Here is a 16704-nt window from a genome sequence, read left to right on the forward strand (position 1 = left end):
ATCTCTGATCTTCCTCACCCTGTGTTAGACTTCCATCAGATCTCAATTGATGTTTGACACATCATCCCCATTTTCGTCCCCCATTAAAGTCGAATGTACGACAAGGCGACGAAGGGCCCGGCGTCGGATGTTTTTTTTGGCCCGGCGCATCTTTTCCGCATATGCGAGCGGCGGCCTTAAATCATTGCTATGAGCTCATCTGTGGCGATGCTGATCCAGTCCAGGAGCGGTTCCAGATCCAGACCCGCTCTCTTTTTTTTTTCCCAGGCCTTTGAGCGAGAGATTAACGAGGCGCTAACAGCCGCTTGAAAGAAATGAAGTGAGCTCAAATTTAGCGCTCAAGAGCTAACGTTACGGCCGTCGTTTCATCTCGAACGGGGAGTGGGCAAATCTCCATTAGCGGAATGGAGCAGAGTTTTTCGGAGGTAGCTAACACCAGCGAGCTAATGAACACACTGCGGTGGGTGATATTTCATTATACAAATTAATGCTCACATTTTAATGGGAAAGTCACATAATGAATCCCGGCTTCAGTGACAGCAATTAGAGGGCCAGATTGTCCCCTTCTGGACGAGGCGCTATTTAGCAGTAAGCAGCTGTGTGTGTGGGGGGGGAGGAGGGAGGAATAATAATTAAAAATAAAAAAGAAAAGTCCTCTGCTGTGACAATAGTTTCTTGAGGCAGGGTGGCGTGAGAGCGTGTCACCTAACCTTACTTTAACCTTGCCGTCGAGACGCACGGCAGCTCCCTTTGCGCTGCTACCTTAGCTTAGCATTTCGTCAGCGCGCCGTGGTTCTTCTCGGGATGGAACCGGAGACGTGCGGAACATCGCGAACAGCAAAGCAGAAACAAATAATGATTCGAGACAATTATTTTCCATTTTAGTTCTCCTCTCCGTGCGGCGTATTGATTTCTTTCTTTGTAATCAATGTTGTCCGTGATTCATTCACTCGTTCACTGCCAGCAGTTTACAAAGTCGAGTTCCACACATTGCCGGCTGTTTTAAAGCATTTTGACGGAGCTTAGTTTTCGAGACCCACAGAATCAGAATCGGAATCATCTGTATTTGCCAAGTATGTCCCAAAAAAACACACACAAGGAATTTGTCTCCGGTAGTTGGAGCCGCTCTCGTACGACACCGAAGTTGAACTTCAGTGGCTTTTTTACATGCCGTGTGTCATTCGCTCCCTCAACTGCTCCATCTTTTCTCATGATCGCCATACACACTTTGTACTGCCTACGCATACGTACAGCTCTTGTGGCTATTTCGCGCATTCAGATAATTACGTTGTGACGTCAAGTGAACATGTTTTGCTTTCTGACGTGGGCAATCAATACATATCACTCACTGCCAGCCTTCCCGGTCAACATGTTAAATATCGCGGTGCATACCGGAGTTTGGCCAAATGCAGGTTTTGCCTCGCTTGTTGGTTGCTATGTCACCAACAAAAGCGGACGCTAAATAAAAAGGAGCACACTGAACACGGTGATCAAGAGGAGGATGTGTTCTCCGAGATCGGCGATGTTTTCCAGGGCAAACAACCTCGCCGTCGGCTTTCATCTCCGAACGCGCAACAAAAAGTTCTCCCGTCCTATTTTTAACTCCCCGAGCATCAATTTCCTGCTGGCTGGCGATGCGTCATGTGTCGGGCGGCGGGGGGCGGGGGAGGTTGGGCTGTTTGCGCTGATATCAATTAAAAGTGGATTAACGGCTACATAATGACCTTTAGCTGTAAATTGTGTGTAATGTTGCAAGGCAGGATACAGTAGAGTCCCCAGATGTCACGGCAGCCCCCCCTTGACGTATGACGGAGCAGATGTCCTCGCAGCTACGCGCGCTCCTCCAGCACACACTTTGCAAATGGTGGAAGCGTAGGCTTAACCCCGAAGAGCTCCTTTAATTATCCGTATGACAAATAGTGGCAACGCTCACCAAAACGGCTGGAAAAGCAGCACATGCATCATACGTGGTGATGTTAAAACACTTTAAGGGTGAATATCTGAACAAAACCGTGCCACACCACATGTAGACAGACAATATAACAATATTCCCACGGATATAGTCCTTATCCATCCATCCATTCTCTGAGCCACCCATCCTCACAAGGGTCGCGGGAGCGCTGGAGCCCATACCAGCTGTCGTCGGGCAGGAGGCGGGGTACACCCCGGACTGGTTGCCAGCCAACCGCAGGGCACATAGAAACAAACAACCATTCGCACTCACATTCACACCTACGGGCAATTTAAAGTCGTCAATCAACCTAGCGTGCATGTTTTTGGGATGTGGCACGGGGAGAACATGCAAACTCCACACAGGCGGGGCCGGGATTTCAACCCCGGTCCTCAGAACCGTTAGGCAGACGCTCTAACCAGTCGTCCACCGCGCCGCCCAGCAATAATCCCTTAATTTTTCGCTCTTTTTCTCACAGTAATAACAACCACACAAGGCATTTCCAGCTTTAGCCATCATCAGTCGTGACACGCTCAGAAGGCAATGAAAGTTGTGACAATTTTGCTGCATGCTTTGAATCGGGAAAAGCAGCACCATTTGGTGGACAAATGTCAAAAATTAACATTTAAGAGTTCGGTCCACTTTTATTTTTACACAGTGCCAAATAACAACAGAATATGTCTCAAGGTCGACAACAAGAATAAAGTTTTATTTTCCCAAAAATAAAGCCGGATTTTTTTTCTGGAGAAACAAAGTTGGAATCGTATGATTTCCAAGTCGAAAACCTTGCAGAAAACAGTGAGACATTTTTTTCTGCACGCTTTGAATTGGGCGACGGTAGCTGCAGCTTCATTTCTTGTTTTTAATGCTTTTTGTGTCGCTCTGGCGTTTTAAGCTCGATGGCAATTCTGTTGTTTTCATTACTATCCTCTGGCAAATTGGGCCTCTATTCATTCAACACCGTCAAATGGCTCGGAAATAAAAATGGCTGAGTGGAGGGTTAAAGTGTTCATCTTAACAGACAGCTGGAGGACGCGCGCCGGTCCCATAAACATAACGAATGTTTTCCCCTCCATTCGGCATATTTAGACGCAGATACGCTTGCATTCGTCTTGATTCGCCCTCACGCACATTAACGAGCTCTTAAGAGGAGAGGCTGGGGGGGGGGGGGGGGGGGGGGGGGCGAGGAGAAAAAAAAATCACATCAGTCTAATTTGCGTCTAATTTGGCCGCCGGAATATCATTTTGTCCAGTTAGAGGAATCGCGGATGGTAATTTGCATGGGGGACGTTTCCTTATTCAATCAGCAGCGAGCCTGCACCAGCAGCAGCGCTTATTGGGTTAAAAGCTCATCTCTTGTGCTTGACTTTAAATACACTGGGCCGGCTGAGCTTGACGGCGTAAAAAGAAAATGGATCAAATCAGCGTCTCGCTATCTGTAGTCGGAGGCGCGCTCCATTTCCCTTTGTGCAAGTTCCTATTCTCTGCCGGCCTGTATCAATATTGTATTGAGTCGCTGTTTGTGGCCCTTTATGCCACGGCTCGGCAGTAGGTCTGCAGATTGCGCAGTCTTTTTCTGGAATGGTGCCCTCTAAATAATGATAAACGACTTGAGCAGTATGCCATTTGCTAATTATATCCATGATTTACTACACAGCCCGACTTAAATCATTCAAAGCAGCCTGGCGTAACAATGCCTTTTTTTTTTTTTTCCTTTCTCCTCCCAGCCGCGCGCAAGCGTTTCCATGTGTCGACTCTAAACATTATATGATTGTATGTTTAGAAATATGCACTTCACTCGCTTTTATTCCCCATCAATCCTCCGCGCGCGCGCACACAAATCCCACTTTTGGAACTTTTTTTTCTTTAAAAGAAGGAGGGGAGCTTTGCATTTTTTCCCCTCTGTGTTCATTGTTTAATGAAGCTAAATCTGGCGGTGACTCCAAGCCTCTTATAATTGCTTGCAGGATGTGTATCGCCGCGGTGGAACATCCACTTCTGGCAAGCGGCGCGTTCGTCTTCCAGCATTAACAACAAGAGCGCGCAACATGAATATGCATGCGCGGCATAAATAAATATACGGCATCACAATAGATTCACCCCTCGTTTACCGGCTTTGATCCGCAAACATCGGCGAATGTCCGAGAGAATCGGGCGCAGGCCACACGGTACGGCCGTCGCTTGGAAATACGGCGCTGCGCAGGGAGCGGTCACGTGTTAGTTTCATGACACCGACTTGAGCGGTGGCTTGCCTGCATTGGTTGGCTCAATAAAAAGCTTCAATTTTAGCAATCCTAACCTGCTTCCGATTGGGTCAGGGTTCATAGTAGTACGAGCCCTTGAATGGCTGCTGCAAAAAAAAAAAAAAAATGGCCGACAAGGGTCCTTGAGACTTTTTCATGCATCCCATGACAATAGAGACGCCCACCAAAAGTTGGCTATGTTCACACGCACAGAGGTCAAACACACGCAGGTCAATTCCGATTGCTTTGCTCAATGTGACGTATCTGAGTTTCCACGTCAGTGTGAACAGTAGAAGTCAGGTTTTTACAGCTCCGTCCCGGGCCTCTTTCGTATTGTGGATATAAATCAGATAGGTGATTTATTTTTATTTTTTTTACTTTCCAATGGGTGCTACTAAATGAGTTTATGTATCAAAATTGGCCAAAAACTGCTACTTCAACACAAATTGACCAACTTCCTGTTCGGTATCGCCAATGGGTCCTTGAGAGTTTTTCGTGTGTCCTGTTATGATAAACTGAAAAAATTTGACGTCATGCTCCACCCACATGACATGACTTAGCCAAAATTGCTTCAAATGTAGCGTCGGCCATCTTTCGAGGATACTTTCCTCCGATTGGTGCTCATTTGGGCAAACTTTCCAATGGGTGCGAAGGAGTGATTTAAATAGAAATATGGCAGTTCGCGGTGGCCATATGGCCACTTGTTATTTTTTATGACGCAGACATGAGTGATGGCTGGCTCGCCGAGGCCGCATCGACCCAAATTCAAACGCCTTCAGCGCCCCACCCCCCGACAGCGAGCAGTAAGACACATGAAATGGAGCGGCGCTGACAAGGCAGTGGGTGGTTAGATGTTTATCTTTATGACTCTCGCTCTTGTCGACACTCGTATTAAACTCGCCTTCATCAGCTCTTCCGCCTCGCTTTTTTTGTTTTTAGAGCAGCCTTTCTCAAATGGGGCTACAGAGGGAAAAAAAAAAAAGGGGGGGGTTGAAATGAAATGACATGAAAAGTTAACATGATTTTTTTTGTGACCAAAATGATCCACTATTTTGCTCCAAAAAAAAAGGCCACCAAAAATTAAAGTTGAAAGCAGTGATGAACGCATCACGGCAAATCACGATGATCGTCAAACTCCGTTGTCATCTTGTTCACGGGATTTGACGATATGGAGTCCGATTTCGTACTTCATCTCCATCTCTCGACGCTGTTTTCTGCTTTCGCCGTTTGTTTGCTGTTCACACGAAGCCAAAATACAATAACGGGAAAGTGTAAACTGTCCTTCCATACATTTTCTATGGCGCTTGTCCTCAGTTAGGGTTGATACGACAATAAAAGGTGTACGATTTTGCCGAATACTAACTAGCGCCATCTGCTGGACTAATGTAAAAATGAAATATCGAAAGCCGTTAGCATAAAGGGCGGCATTAGTTTGTTTGTGTTGTGCAGGAAAATTACGTAATCTCACCAGAACCAAGTCATATTTTGGAAGAAAAAAGTTCTGTGAAGTTTAACAAGCCGGATTCACTGGCCATGCATGCTCCTTTGTGTTGAAAGCCATTGTCACTGTCCCACATTTTGTTACTATTTACTATTTTCAATGTTATTTTTACCCGAGTGACAATGAAGATGCCGTTTGGTTTTCAATGCGCAAGCTTAAGTTACGAAGACCAAGAAAGGAGAAAACAGCCTACAAAATATAAATGAAGATATGTTCTAATCAATTTTCTGGCTGAAAAAAAACATTCCCAAGGGGTTACATGATTGAAAAAAGGTTTGCAAACCGCTGTTGAAACATCCTCTTTTGTTATCCGCGATAATGAAATGTGTTTCATTTGCCGCTCTGACCTCCTTTTCCTCCTCCGGGGAGGTGACATGACCCTCGGGTCGGCGTTCCTGCTCCAGCAAATAGCTTTTGGATATCCAGCCGCTAATAATCAGGTTAATGATTCGCTCTTCCGCTCTTTCCCTCAGGAGAGAAGCCCTACCGCTGCCCTCATTGCGACTACGCCGGCACCCAGTCCGCCAGTCTCAAGTACCACCTGGAGCGCCACCACCGTGAGCGCCAGAACGGCTCGGCCGCCCCTCCGCATGCCCCCTCGTCGGACCACAAGGACGACCACGGGAAGGCGATGGGCGGCGGCGTCTTTGCCCGCCCCGACGTTCTGCGCAATGTCTTTAAGGGCATCCCCCCCAACTTGGACTTCAGGTCGGGGCCCTTGCTGCCACATCAGTGGGCGTCCGCTGGCGTCATGGCGGCAAATGACCGGGGGGATCGCCATTTCGATGCCATCACCGAGAACATGAAGGCCAACGACGGTCCCGCATCCTCGGTTTCCGCAGATGGTCCTGCCAGCTTCTCCGATCTGAGCCGGGCATACCAAAGCATGATGGGAAATGGAGTTCACTTCCAAGGCTCCCTGCAGGCCTTCATGGACAACTTTGTCCTCAGCTCCATGAAGAAAGACATGAAGGACAACCATAATCCAGTCCAGATCCAAGCCCCCCAGTCCTACCACGATAACGGAGAGCCCAGAGCCAAGAGAGCAGCCCTGGCAGACCAGGACAGAGATGAGAAACTCGAGGCCAAACAGAATCCAGCATCCGGAAAACCCGGCTCCCAGTTTGAGCCGCTGGATCTGTCGGTGTCGGTCCGGCCGGAGTCTGGATCCGGTTCTCTCCCCGGCTCCTCTGTCACCATCCATGACAACGTGGTGTGGCACGGCTGCCTCTTCTGCTCTTTCTCCACTGCGTCACTGGAGCTCATGGCCCTTCACCTCCAGGCCAACCATCTGGGTCAGGCCCAGGTGCAGAGGGCCGAAATGGGGAAGGAAGTACATGAAGAGACTTCTCCTAACATCAAGAGTTTGCTTTCGGACAAAGACGGCGACGGAGAAAGGAGCCAGGTGGGCTGGAATAACCACATGGACCAGCCCTACAACCCCTTCCAGAGCGACTTCTACAGGCGCTTCGGCGGCTTGTATGATGGATCCACCCGGGGGGCGGCCCAGGGTCTCCAAGGCTGCATGGCTGCCACTGAGCAGGGACTGGAACTTCCAGGCAAGGCCTTCAGAGGAGCGTCTTTGGCTGGGGATGACCAAGTTGGCGAAAGGAGCTCCTGTGAAGAACCCGACGAGGAGCAGGTCGGATCCGATGATGAGGTTGTCAAATCGGAGGCACACGTCACCGGCGACAACCTGTTAGCCACGCCCAAACGAGGGCAAAATCACTCCGACGAGGAGCAGCGGGAGAGGGAGGCTGCCGAAGAGGATGAGGAGCGAGATGACGACATGGACCGAGAGGAAGAAGGAAGTCCGGCACCGGACCACGTCCACAACCACCACAAGCAGCTGCAAGATGCTTTGGTCGCCTCGTCCTCAGCCATGACGTCGCCGCTTTTCCAGCAAAACCAGAAGCAAATGTTGTCCCTGGAGAAGCCTTGGCAGCAAGGCCTCAACCTCCTGCCCCAATCCGAAGCCCCACCGGGACTTCTGAAGGCCGAGCAGCAGATGAACATGATGTCCGTGCTCCGAGCCTACGGAGGCGACAACCTGCCGGCCTTCAACGTGAAGAGGCCTGACGCACCCGGTGAGTCCTGAACCGCTTTTTCACACCCCTCAGGAAACACAAAGTCTTTACAATTACATTACGTATTACAATACGTGTGCAGACCTCGGTGTAAATATGTCACTGATCTGTGAATTCCGATGACGTCAGGCTGGCATCAACGGGGTCGATCCAGTCTGTCTGTTTCCGCTGCAGATATCTGCTTCATGTCATATTTGATCTCAGGTTATCTTATTTCATGCGTGCTTTTGTCTGTACGCATTTCCAAATTGTGCTGATTGGGAGCAAAAAAAAAATAAATCCACATTTTGTCACCTAAAGCATGCATGGTAAAGCCAGTCAAATCCAGTCCCAAAGGCCCACATCTGAAAGTGATCGAGTTATCCCACAGCAAAGACCAGACACTCAACAAGGTTTAATGGTCTACGCTTTCACGTTGTGTTTATTGGTGAAATTTGAATAGGCGTGGGCGTGTATGGGTCACCAATCTGCGTATTCTGACGACGTCAGGCTCTCATCAACGAGGTAGATCCGATCTGTCCATTCCGCCGCATATATCAGGTTCATAACACATTTTGAAAAAGGTCTGATTCCCATCTTACGATATCCGATTCCATGCGTGTTCATTTTCTCTTCATGCTGTCTTGACGCATCTTCAAATTTTGCCACCCGGGAGCCAAATGTTGTCTAAAGACACACACCCATTAGATTAGACGAGATTGTCTCTGCTTTTGTTGTACTTTTTTATTTACAAGCGTTCTTTCATTGTGTTTAGTTTGCGTAGATATCGGGAAATGATTGATCGGTGGTGTGTTCCGATGACGTCAGGCTCACATTGAGAGGGTAGATCCAATCTGTTTATGGCGCAGTTACATTGGCAGATATCCGATACAGATCCCATTTGGATGAGTTGTCTGATTCCAATCTCAGGATATCCGATTTCTTGCGTTGTTTTGTTTCTTTCTGCTGCCCTGATGTCCAGTATGTCCAAAGTATGGGAGCAAAAAGTCTGACTTGAAACATGTTGTTTAAATCCAATCAAAGAAGCACAAAGAAAAAGTGATCAAGACTCGTGTCTGAAAGGTAAATTCAGTTTCCGGGCGGCAAAGACACTGACACCCACAGAAGGTCCCGGGAACGTCTCTGAAGTGATTTCAGTCTTATTTCAAGCAAGTTGAGGAGTAATCAGTGGGGCGCCCAGCAACAGATTAATCTTTATTACGCGTTGATATTACGGGGAGCAGCGCCTCCCTCGCACGGCGCCGCCGCCAGGAGGGAATAACCCGGCGCAAGTCCGAGCAGGACCTGGAGCTCCTCCGTATGTCTCCTAACTATCTCAGTGTTCATAAAGCCGCCTCCCAGAAGAAGCCCATTACTTTATAAGACTGGTCGATGTATGACCCTGTGAAAAATGAACTGCCAGCTTTCATGATTGTGCTCGGGTTACAGCCGCTCCCCGAGACCCGGCAAGGAAATCGTTTTTCTCTTTGTCTCTTTTTACACTTTTTACTGGGCTCTCGTGCACTTTAGAGCCGCCGCCTTAGTGTCTCCGGACGGAAGGAAAAACATTGCAAACTCGTGTTGCTGCTTTAAACGCGGGGCATAAAACATTATGGTGGCACATACTCTTTCACGTGTTGTCAGGTTTGATTGTCATTTAACCTTCTAGGCTCTATGCTGGCCATTTTTTTGCTGTGTTAATGCAATCACAAGCAGGTGTCCTAGACACATGGGCAACGCTAAATTGTGAAGCTTTTTTTCTTTATTTATTTATTGATGCCTCTGTTGCAGCATGTACAACCCCAATTCCAATGAAGTTGGGACGTTGTGTTAAACATAAATAAAAACAGAATACAATGATTTGCAAATCATCTTCAACCGATATTTAATTGAACACACTACAAAGACAAGATATTTAATGTTCAAACTGATCAACGTGATTGTTTTTAGCAAATAATCATGAACTTCGAATTTTACGTCTGCAACACCTTCCAAAAAAGCTGGGACAGGGTCGTGTTTACCACAGGGTTACATCACCTTTTCTTTGAACAACATTCAATAAACATTTGGGAACTGAGGACACTAATTGTTGAAGCTTTGTAAGTGGAATTCTTTCCCATTCTTGCTTGATGTGCAGCTTCAGCTGTTCAACAGCTCTGTCGTCGTATTTTACGCTTCATAATGCGCCACACATTTTCAATGGGAGACAGGTCTGCACTGTAGGCAGGGCAGTCTAGTACCCGCACTCTTTTACTACGAAGCCACGCTGTTGTAACACGTGCAGAATGTGGTTTGGCATTGTCTTGCTGAAATAAGCAGGGGCGTCCATGAAAAAGATGTTGCTTCGATGGCAGCATGTTTTTCTCCAAAACCTGCATGTACCTTCCAGCATTAATGGTGCCTTCACAGATGTGTAAGTTAGCCATGCCATCACAAATGCTGGCTTTTGAACTTTGCTTCCATAACAGTCCGGATGGTTCTTTTCCTCTTTGGCCCGGAGGACACGACGTCCACAATTTCCAAAAACAATTTGAAATGTGGACTTGTCGGACCACAGAACACTTTTCCACTTTGCGTCAGTCCATCTTAGATGAGAAACCCAGAGAAGCCGGCGGCGTTTCTGGGTGTTGTTGATAAATGGCTTTTGCTTTGCATAGTAGAGTTTCAAGTTGCAATTACGGATGTAGCGCCGAACTGTATTTACTGACATTGGTTTTCTGAAGTGTTCCTGAGCCCATGCGGTGATATCCTTTACACATTGGTGTCGGTTTTTGATGCAGTGCCGAGGGAGCGAAGGTCACGGGCATTCAATGTTGGTTTTCGGCCTTGCCGCTTACAAGCAGTGATTTCTACAGATTCTCTGAACCTTTTGATGATATTATGAACCGTAGAAGATGAAATCCCTAAATTCCTTGCAATTGAGTTGAGGAACATTGTCCTTAAACTGTTCGACTATTTTCTCACGCACTTGAAACTCGCCCCATCTTTGCTTGTGAATGACTGAGCAATTCAGGGAAGCTCCTTTTCTCCCCAATCATGGCACCCACCTGGTCCCAATGAGCCTGTTCACCTGTGGGATGTTCCAAACAGGTGTTTGATGAGCATTTCTCAACTTTCTCAGTCTTTTTTGCCACCTGTCCCAGCTTTTTTGGAACGTGTTGCAGCCATAACATTCTAAGTCAATGATTATTTGCTAAAAACAATCAAGTTGATCAGTTTGAACATGAAATATCTTGTCTTTGTAGTGTATTCAATTAAATATAGGTTGAACATGATTTGCAAATCATTGCATTCTGTTTTTATTTATGTTTAACACAACGTCCCAACTTCATTGGAATTGGGGTTGTACTGTAATGTGGACACCGCATGTCATCAAAGTTTGATGATCAATTGGTGGATTAGCCATGAAAAAGCCTTTAAAAAACGATTTGAAAAAATGTATTCAGAAAGCAATTTCATGAGTTGCAAACTTGTGAGCTCCTAGTGGGACATGTGGGATTTTGTCTTGATTGCAGCAACAGATGGAAGAAGTGAATATCACCACATGGATTTCATGTGGAAAATATACAATGTTGGTCCAAAATTCATCGACAATAGTAATCATATGACGAATTTCATATTACCGTTTATCCTCACTAGGGCCGCGGGCGTGCTGGAGCCTATCCCAGCTATCTTCGGGCGGGAGGCGGGGTCCACCCTGAACCGGTCGCCAGCCAATCGCAGGGCACATAGAAACCAACAACCATTCGCACTCACATTCACACCGACGGGCAATTTAAGAGTCGTCAATCAACCTACCACGCATGTTTTTGGGATGTGGGTGGAAACCGGAATCCCCGGAGAAAACCCACGCAGGCACGGGGAGAACATGCAAACTATACACAGGCGGGGCCGGGATTTGAACCCCGGTCATCAGAACTGTGAGGGAGATGTGCTAAGCAGTCATTCAGCATGTTCAAATATAGTTACTGATACTGCAAATATAAAAAGATGCATTGTTTCGCTCCATGAATCGGACAACAGTCCACCCTGAGATGACTTTACGACGAATATTAATGATACAGGAATTAGCATCCTGTGACCTTTTTGAGTGACAACAGATGGTCTGTCGTCAAGGATCTCACTCTTATAATGCTAACATGTACACATTCCTGCGGGTTCCGTACACCGAACATGTTCAATATTCCAGCTCATCAAGCTTTTCCTTTGTGTGCCATGACGAGCATGTAGGCGGAATTAGGAATGTTTGACCTTTTGTCGATAAGCCTGCGTAATAAAGGCCTTTGTGGCATATTTTCTTCGGCATTCTGATCTTAAGATACCACACTCTAAATTTGTTGTTGTTCATCCTAACAAGACCTGATGTAACGGAGGCGGGGTGGCATCTTGGAATTGACCTAAAAACACGTCTCTCTTCTCCCGCCTGTTGAAAGCGATTGTCTGTCCGTCAGCCATTTTAACGGTACCGACACGGAATGGGCGATGTTGAAGTCGGCACCGAAACTTACCGGCTCGCGAGGTAGAATCAGAGGTGGGGTAACGTCTGTGTGAAAGGAAAAAAACGGAAAGCCGGAACACCCCACATTCAGCAATGACCGCAAGTAGCTTAATACCGCCAGGTGTGACTGTGGAGAGAATGAGTAATGCGTGCAATTCTAAAGCATCTTTGAGGATCATTAAAAGTGATCTATTTGTTTGTAGGATGCATTGTAGACTGTGTGAAAGCGCCAACTAGGCGGAATAGCACTGGATTTTGTGTTAAAGGCACCAGCTGATGAATGTTCTGTTCTGACTCTTGATTTACGAAATTTGCGGGATCTCTGTGAGAAAGCGCCTCAAGAAATCTAAATTTTCTTTAACTTTTGCATGCGAATAGGCTGTCAATCCATCTTCAAGTCTTATGGCACTCTATGTGGGTGGGGGGTTGGCGTCACTTTCTACGTACACGAAAGTGCAAGTGTTTACCCGCATTTGTGGCGCTGAAGTGCTAAACTACAGTGCAACTGCCTAAGTGGCCCAGGAATTCCATTTATCAATAAAAGTGATTAACAGCGAGCCCCGAAGTCTCAGACGCGCTTCTAACCCGCCAGGCTGTTGCGTGGCGTGCGACGTGCAATCGATAGCGATCGATAGCTTTCACACGCCGAGCCTCGTGATTTAAAAGAACGTCAACGACGTGCCACGCCTTCAATGCCCATTACTGGATAGGAAGTCAAATTTAAACTCACATTTCCAACATAAAATAATGTAAATCGAAAATAAGGTATCCAGAGTCATTATCAAGCATTTTTAACTGTACAGTAAGCAGTTTTACGTAACATTTTAACAATGTGGTATGATACCATTCACTTTGATTACGATGCAATTCAATTCAATAAAATTATTGCATATTACTCCGATTGTGATGAGATACATTTCATTCCAATAATAATCCAGTTTGATTCACTCCAATTACGATTTCCTTCATTTCAGTTACAATGCGGTACGATTCACTCCAATTATTACGCGATAAATGATACGGTATGATTCACTCCAATTACGATGCAACACGACTCACTCCAATTATGATGTGACTTGTTTTAGAAGTTTATACAGTTGCGAGACAATATGATTCACTCCCAGTTATAAGGCAATGCAATCTGTTCCAATTACAATACAATGCAATTTTATGATACGATTTGCCCCAACTACGATTCCGATGTGATAAGATTGTAAGTTAGCTGTTTAAGAAGTTGTTTGCAAGATGGAAGAAGCTGTTGGAGTGTCTGTTAGTTCTAGTTTGCATTGATCAGTAGCGCCTACCTGAGGGAAGGAGCCGGAAGAGCCGGTGACCGGGATGCGGAGGGTCGCTCGGAGTGGATTTTGCACGCTCGTGCCTTAGTTCTGGCAACGTGCAAGTCCTCAAGTGTGGGTAGAGGGCTCCCCACAATCTTTTCAGCAGTTTTTATTGTCCGTTGCAGTCGGAGTTTGTCCTTTTTTGTAGCAGCACCAAACCAGACTGTGATGGTAGAACATATGACCGCTGTGCCTCAGCAGCTCCTGTGGCAGGCCGTGCTTTCTCAGAAGCTGCAGGAAGTACATCCTCTGCTGGGCCTTTTTGAGGACGGAGTTGATGTTGATCGCCCACTTCAGGTCCTGGGAGACTGTAATTCCCAGGAACTTGAAGGTCTCGACGGTTGACACAAGGCAGCTGGACAGCTTGAGGCACAGCTGTGGCGAAGGAGGCCTCCTGAAGTCCACGCTTATCTCTACAGTTTTGAGCGTGTTCAGCTCCAGGTTGCGTCGGCCGCACCTCAGGTCAAGCCGCTCCGCTTCCTGTCGATATGCAGACTCGTCACCGTCCTTGATGAGGCCGATGGCAGTGGTGTCATCTGCAAACTTCAGGAGTTTGACATCTGGGTGCGTTGAGGTCCAGTCGTTCGTGTAGAGAGAGAAGAGCAGCAGAGAGAGGACACAACCTTGGGGTGCTCCAGTGCTGATGCTGCATATGGATGAGGTGGCCTCCCCCAGCCTCACCTGCTGTGTCCTGCCCGTCAGGAAGCTGTAAATCCACTGGCAGATGGCAGGTGAGACGCTGAGCTGGAGAAGCTTGGTGAAAGGACTTCAGGTATGATGGTGTTGAACGATATGGTTCACTCCAAATTCGTTGCTGTTCAATCCAATTTGGATACGATACTATTCACTCCAATTCCCATGTGATAAGATATGATTTGTTCACAATAAGATTCACTTAAAGTACGAGAGGATACAATCCCTTCACTCTAAATACTATGTGTTGTGATACGATTCACCCAAATTTGTAATGGGATATGGATACGATTCGCTCCAATTACAGTACAATACAATTTGATGATACAATTCACGAAAGTTATGGTTTGATACAATTTACTACGATTACGATGAAATACCTGTACAATGTGATGATACGATGCGATGCAATATGATTCACTCTAATTGTGATGTAATAAAATACGATTTTGATACCATACAGTTCACTTTAATTATGATTCAATATGATTTTCATACCATACGATTTATGGCAATTTTGTCGTGATACAATTTTGATACCATACAATTCACTTCACTACAATTACAATGCGGTAGGTTACAATTTGGATGTGATGTGATTTGTTCCAATTCAAATGCGATTCAATTGGCTCCAATTGTGATGCAATGTGATTCACGCCCAACCACCAATCAGTTACAAGTGTTAAAGATATTCACTTTTCACTTCACCGATCAACTAAAATGTTGCAGCGGTGAGGAGTGCTTGGCAAAACAAACTTGGTGAACGTCGGAAAAACTCTCAGACTGAAGCAATCAATCTCGGCATGTGCGATCAGCCAACTTGTGCGCTCACAGCTTGACTCCAATCTCGCACCACACCTCATTTTTTATCACCGCTGTTGTCTTTGCACCTTAAGCGTACACACCTGCGCATTTTTATTCACACCAACGCACGCACACACACACTTCAAACTTGTGATAAAGCAAAACCTGGTAATTGCCAATATCATCCTCATCAGGTGGTTAATTACCATGAATGTGCTTGCTGTCACACACACACACACAATGCTCTGACAGGTTGAAATGGGTGGAGTTTGGAGACACCAGTGTGTTTACTAATGAGCTTGACAGAGATCTCACCTGCGCGCTGCTTATTGTTTTCGACCCGTTGAAGTACATCTGAAAGTTTATGTCGATAGTCAGCCATTTTGGCTCACAGGTTCCGGCTATTTCCAAGAACAAACTCCTCGAAAACATTTTTTAGCAACTGCTACCGGTACAAAATTCTGCACGCATGTTCATCATTACAGGACACAAAAAATCAAAATAGAACTTGTGTGTGAACCATGAAGTAGTCAGCCATTTTGGAGTGAATATTCTGTTTTTCTGGGGGTTTTGTCATTTCCTGGTGGTAATCCACCTTATGAAAAGATACTCACACAAAAAAAGCTAAAGAAAAGATACAAAAAATAAAGAGAGACGGAGAAGATCAGTTGTGAAATTCTGAACTCTTGTTCTACATTTGGACTCAATTTCTGGGTTGTTCTGATGGTTTCAAAGGATACTTAAGAGTCGTGGGACGTATAATGTTTTGTAGAGTAAGTGCTCCTCTTGTTTTTAATGCAGTTGGTCCTTAGTCCACTGATCTAGAGGATCTCGTAGAAGTACCAAAGATCCAGGCGGACCCGTCACGGTCGTTTGCATTAAAGACGGGTTAGCTCTCCATTTCCTCGCTTCACTCTTTCTTCTCCATGTTGAGTGAAGACTCTACTTGTAGTGCACGTAGAGTGTGCGTATGATTATACACCCGAGTGCCTTTGTTACAAGAACCTTTGTTCCCTTTGCCAGCTTCGATGCCGCCAAGCTTCAGTCACTCCTCACTTGTCTTGTGATGACACGCTCACAAAGAGCAGCCAGCCGTCGCTCAGCTTGTGCATTTGACTTAAAGGGTAGTTGTCGTCAACTGGCTCGGCACTCGGCATCTTAAGTCTAAGTGAAAGGGTCGTTGATGTTTCTCAGCTTCGCGCTAAAGGCTAATGGGCGTCTCTTAGCTCAGAGTTAAAAGGGGTAGTTGATGTACTAGCTCGGTAGTCAGCATCTTAAGTCAAAGTGAAAGAGGCCGTTGATGTTTCTGAGTTTCAAGGTAAAAGCTAATGGGCGTCTCTTGCCTCTCTGACTTGGAGGATTGTTGAACTTAAAGAGTCGGCTTCGTCTCTAGCCCCCAAGTCAAAGCGGTAGTTGATGTTCCTTAGATCTGTATTTGGTGACATATTGGAAGTTGAAGTGTAGGCTGCGTCTCTTAGCCCCCAAGTCAAAGCGGTAGTTGATGTTTCTTAGCTCTGTATTTGGTGTCTTAATGGAAGTTATAGGATAGGCAGTGTCTCTTATAGTAACTCCATGTTTACGGGGTAATTGATGTTAAAGAGTATTAGCTTG

General features: G+C 46.2%; 1 protein-coding gene across 5 annotated transcripts in view; it reads left to right on the plus strand.

The window, feature by feature from the left end:
* znf536 (zinc finger protein 536) overlaps window positions 1-16704 on the plus strand; it is a 187973-nt gene that overhangs the window by 143742 nt on the left and 27527 nt on the right. For all 5 annotated transcript variants that reach the window (XM_061764985.1, XM_061764982.1, XM_061764987.1 and 2 more), the window contains one exon: window positions 6169-7782. In XM_061764985.1, coding sequence (XP_061620969.1) covers window positions 6169-7782 — 1614 coding nt within the window. The remainder of the gene's footprint in view (window positions 1-6168; window positions 7783-16704) is intronic.

Source organism: Phyllopteryx taeniolatus, unplaced genomic scaffold (assembly GCF_024500385.1).
Source record: "Phyllopteryx taeniolatus isolate TA_2022b unplaced genomic scaffold, UOR_Ptae_1.2 contig_24, whole genome shotgun sequence".
Lineage (NCBI taxonomy): Eukaryota > Metazoa > Chordata > Actinopteri > Syngnathiformes > Syngnathidae > Phyllopteryx > Phyllopteryx taeniolatus.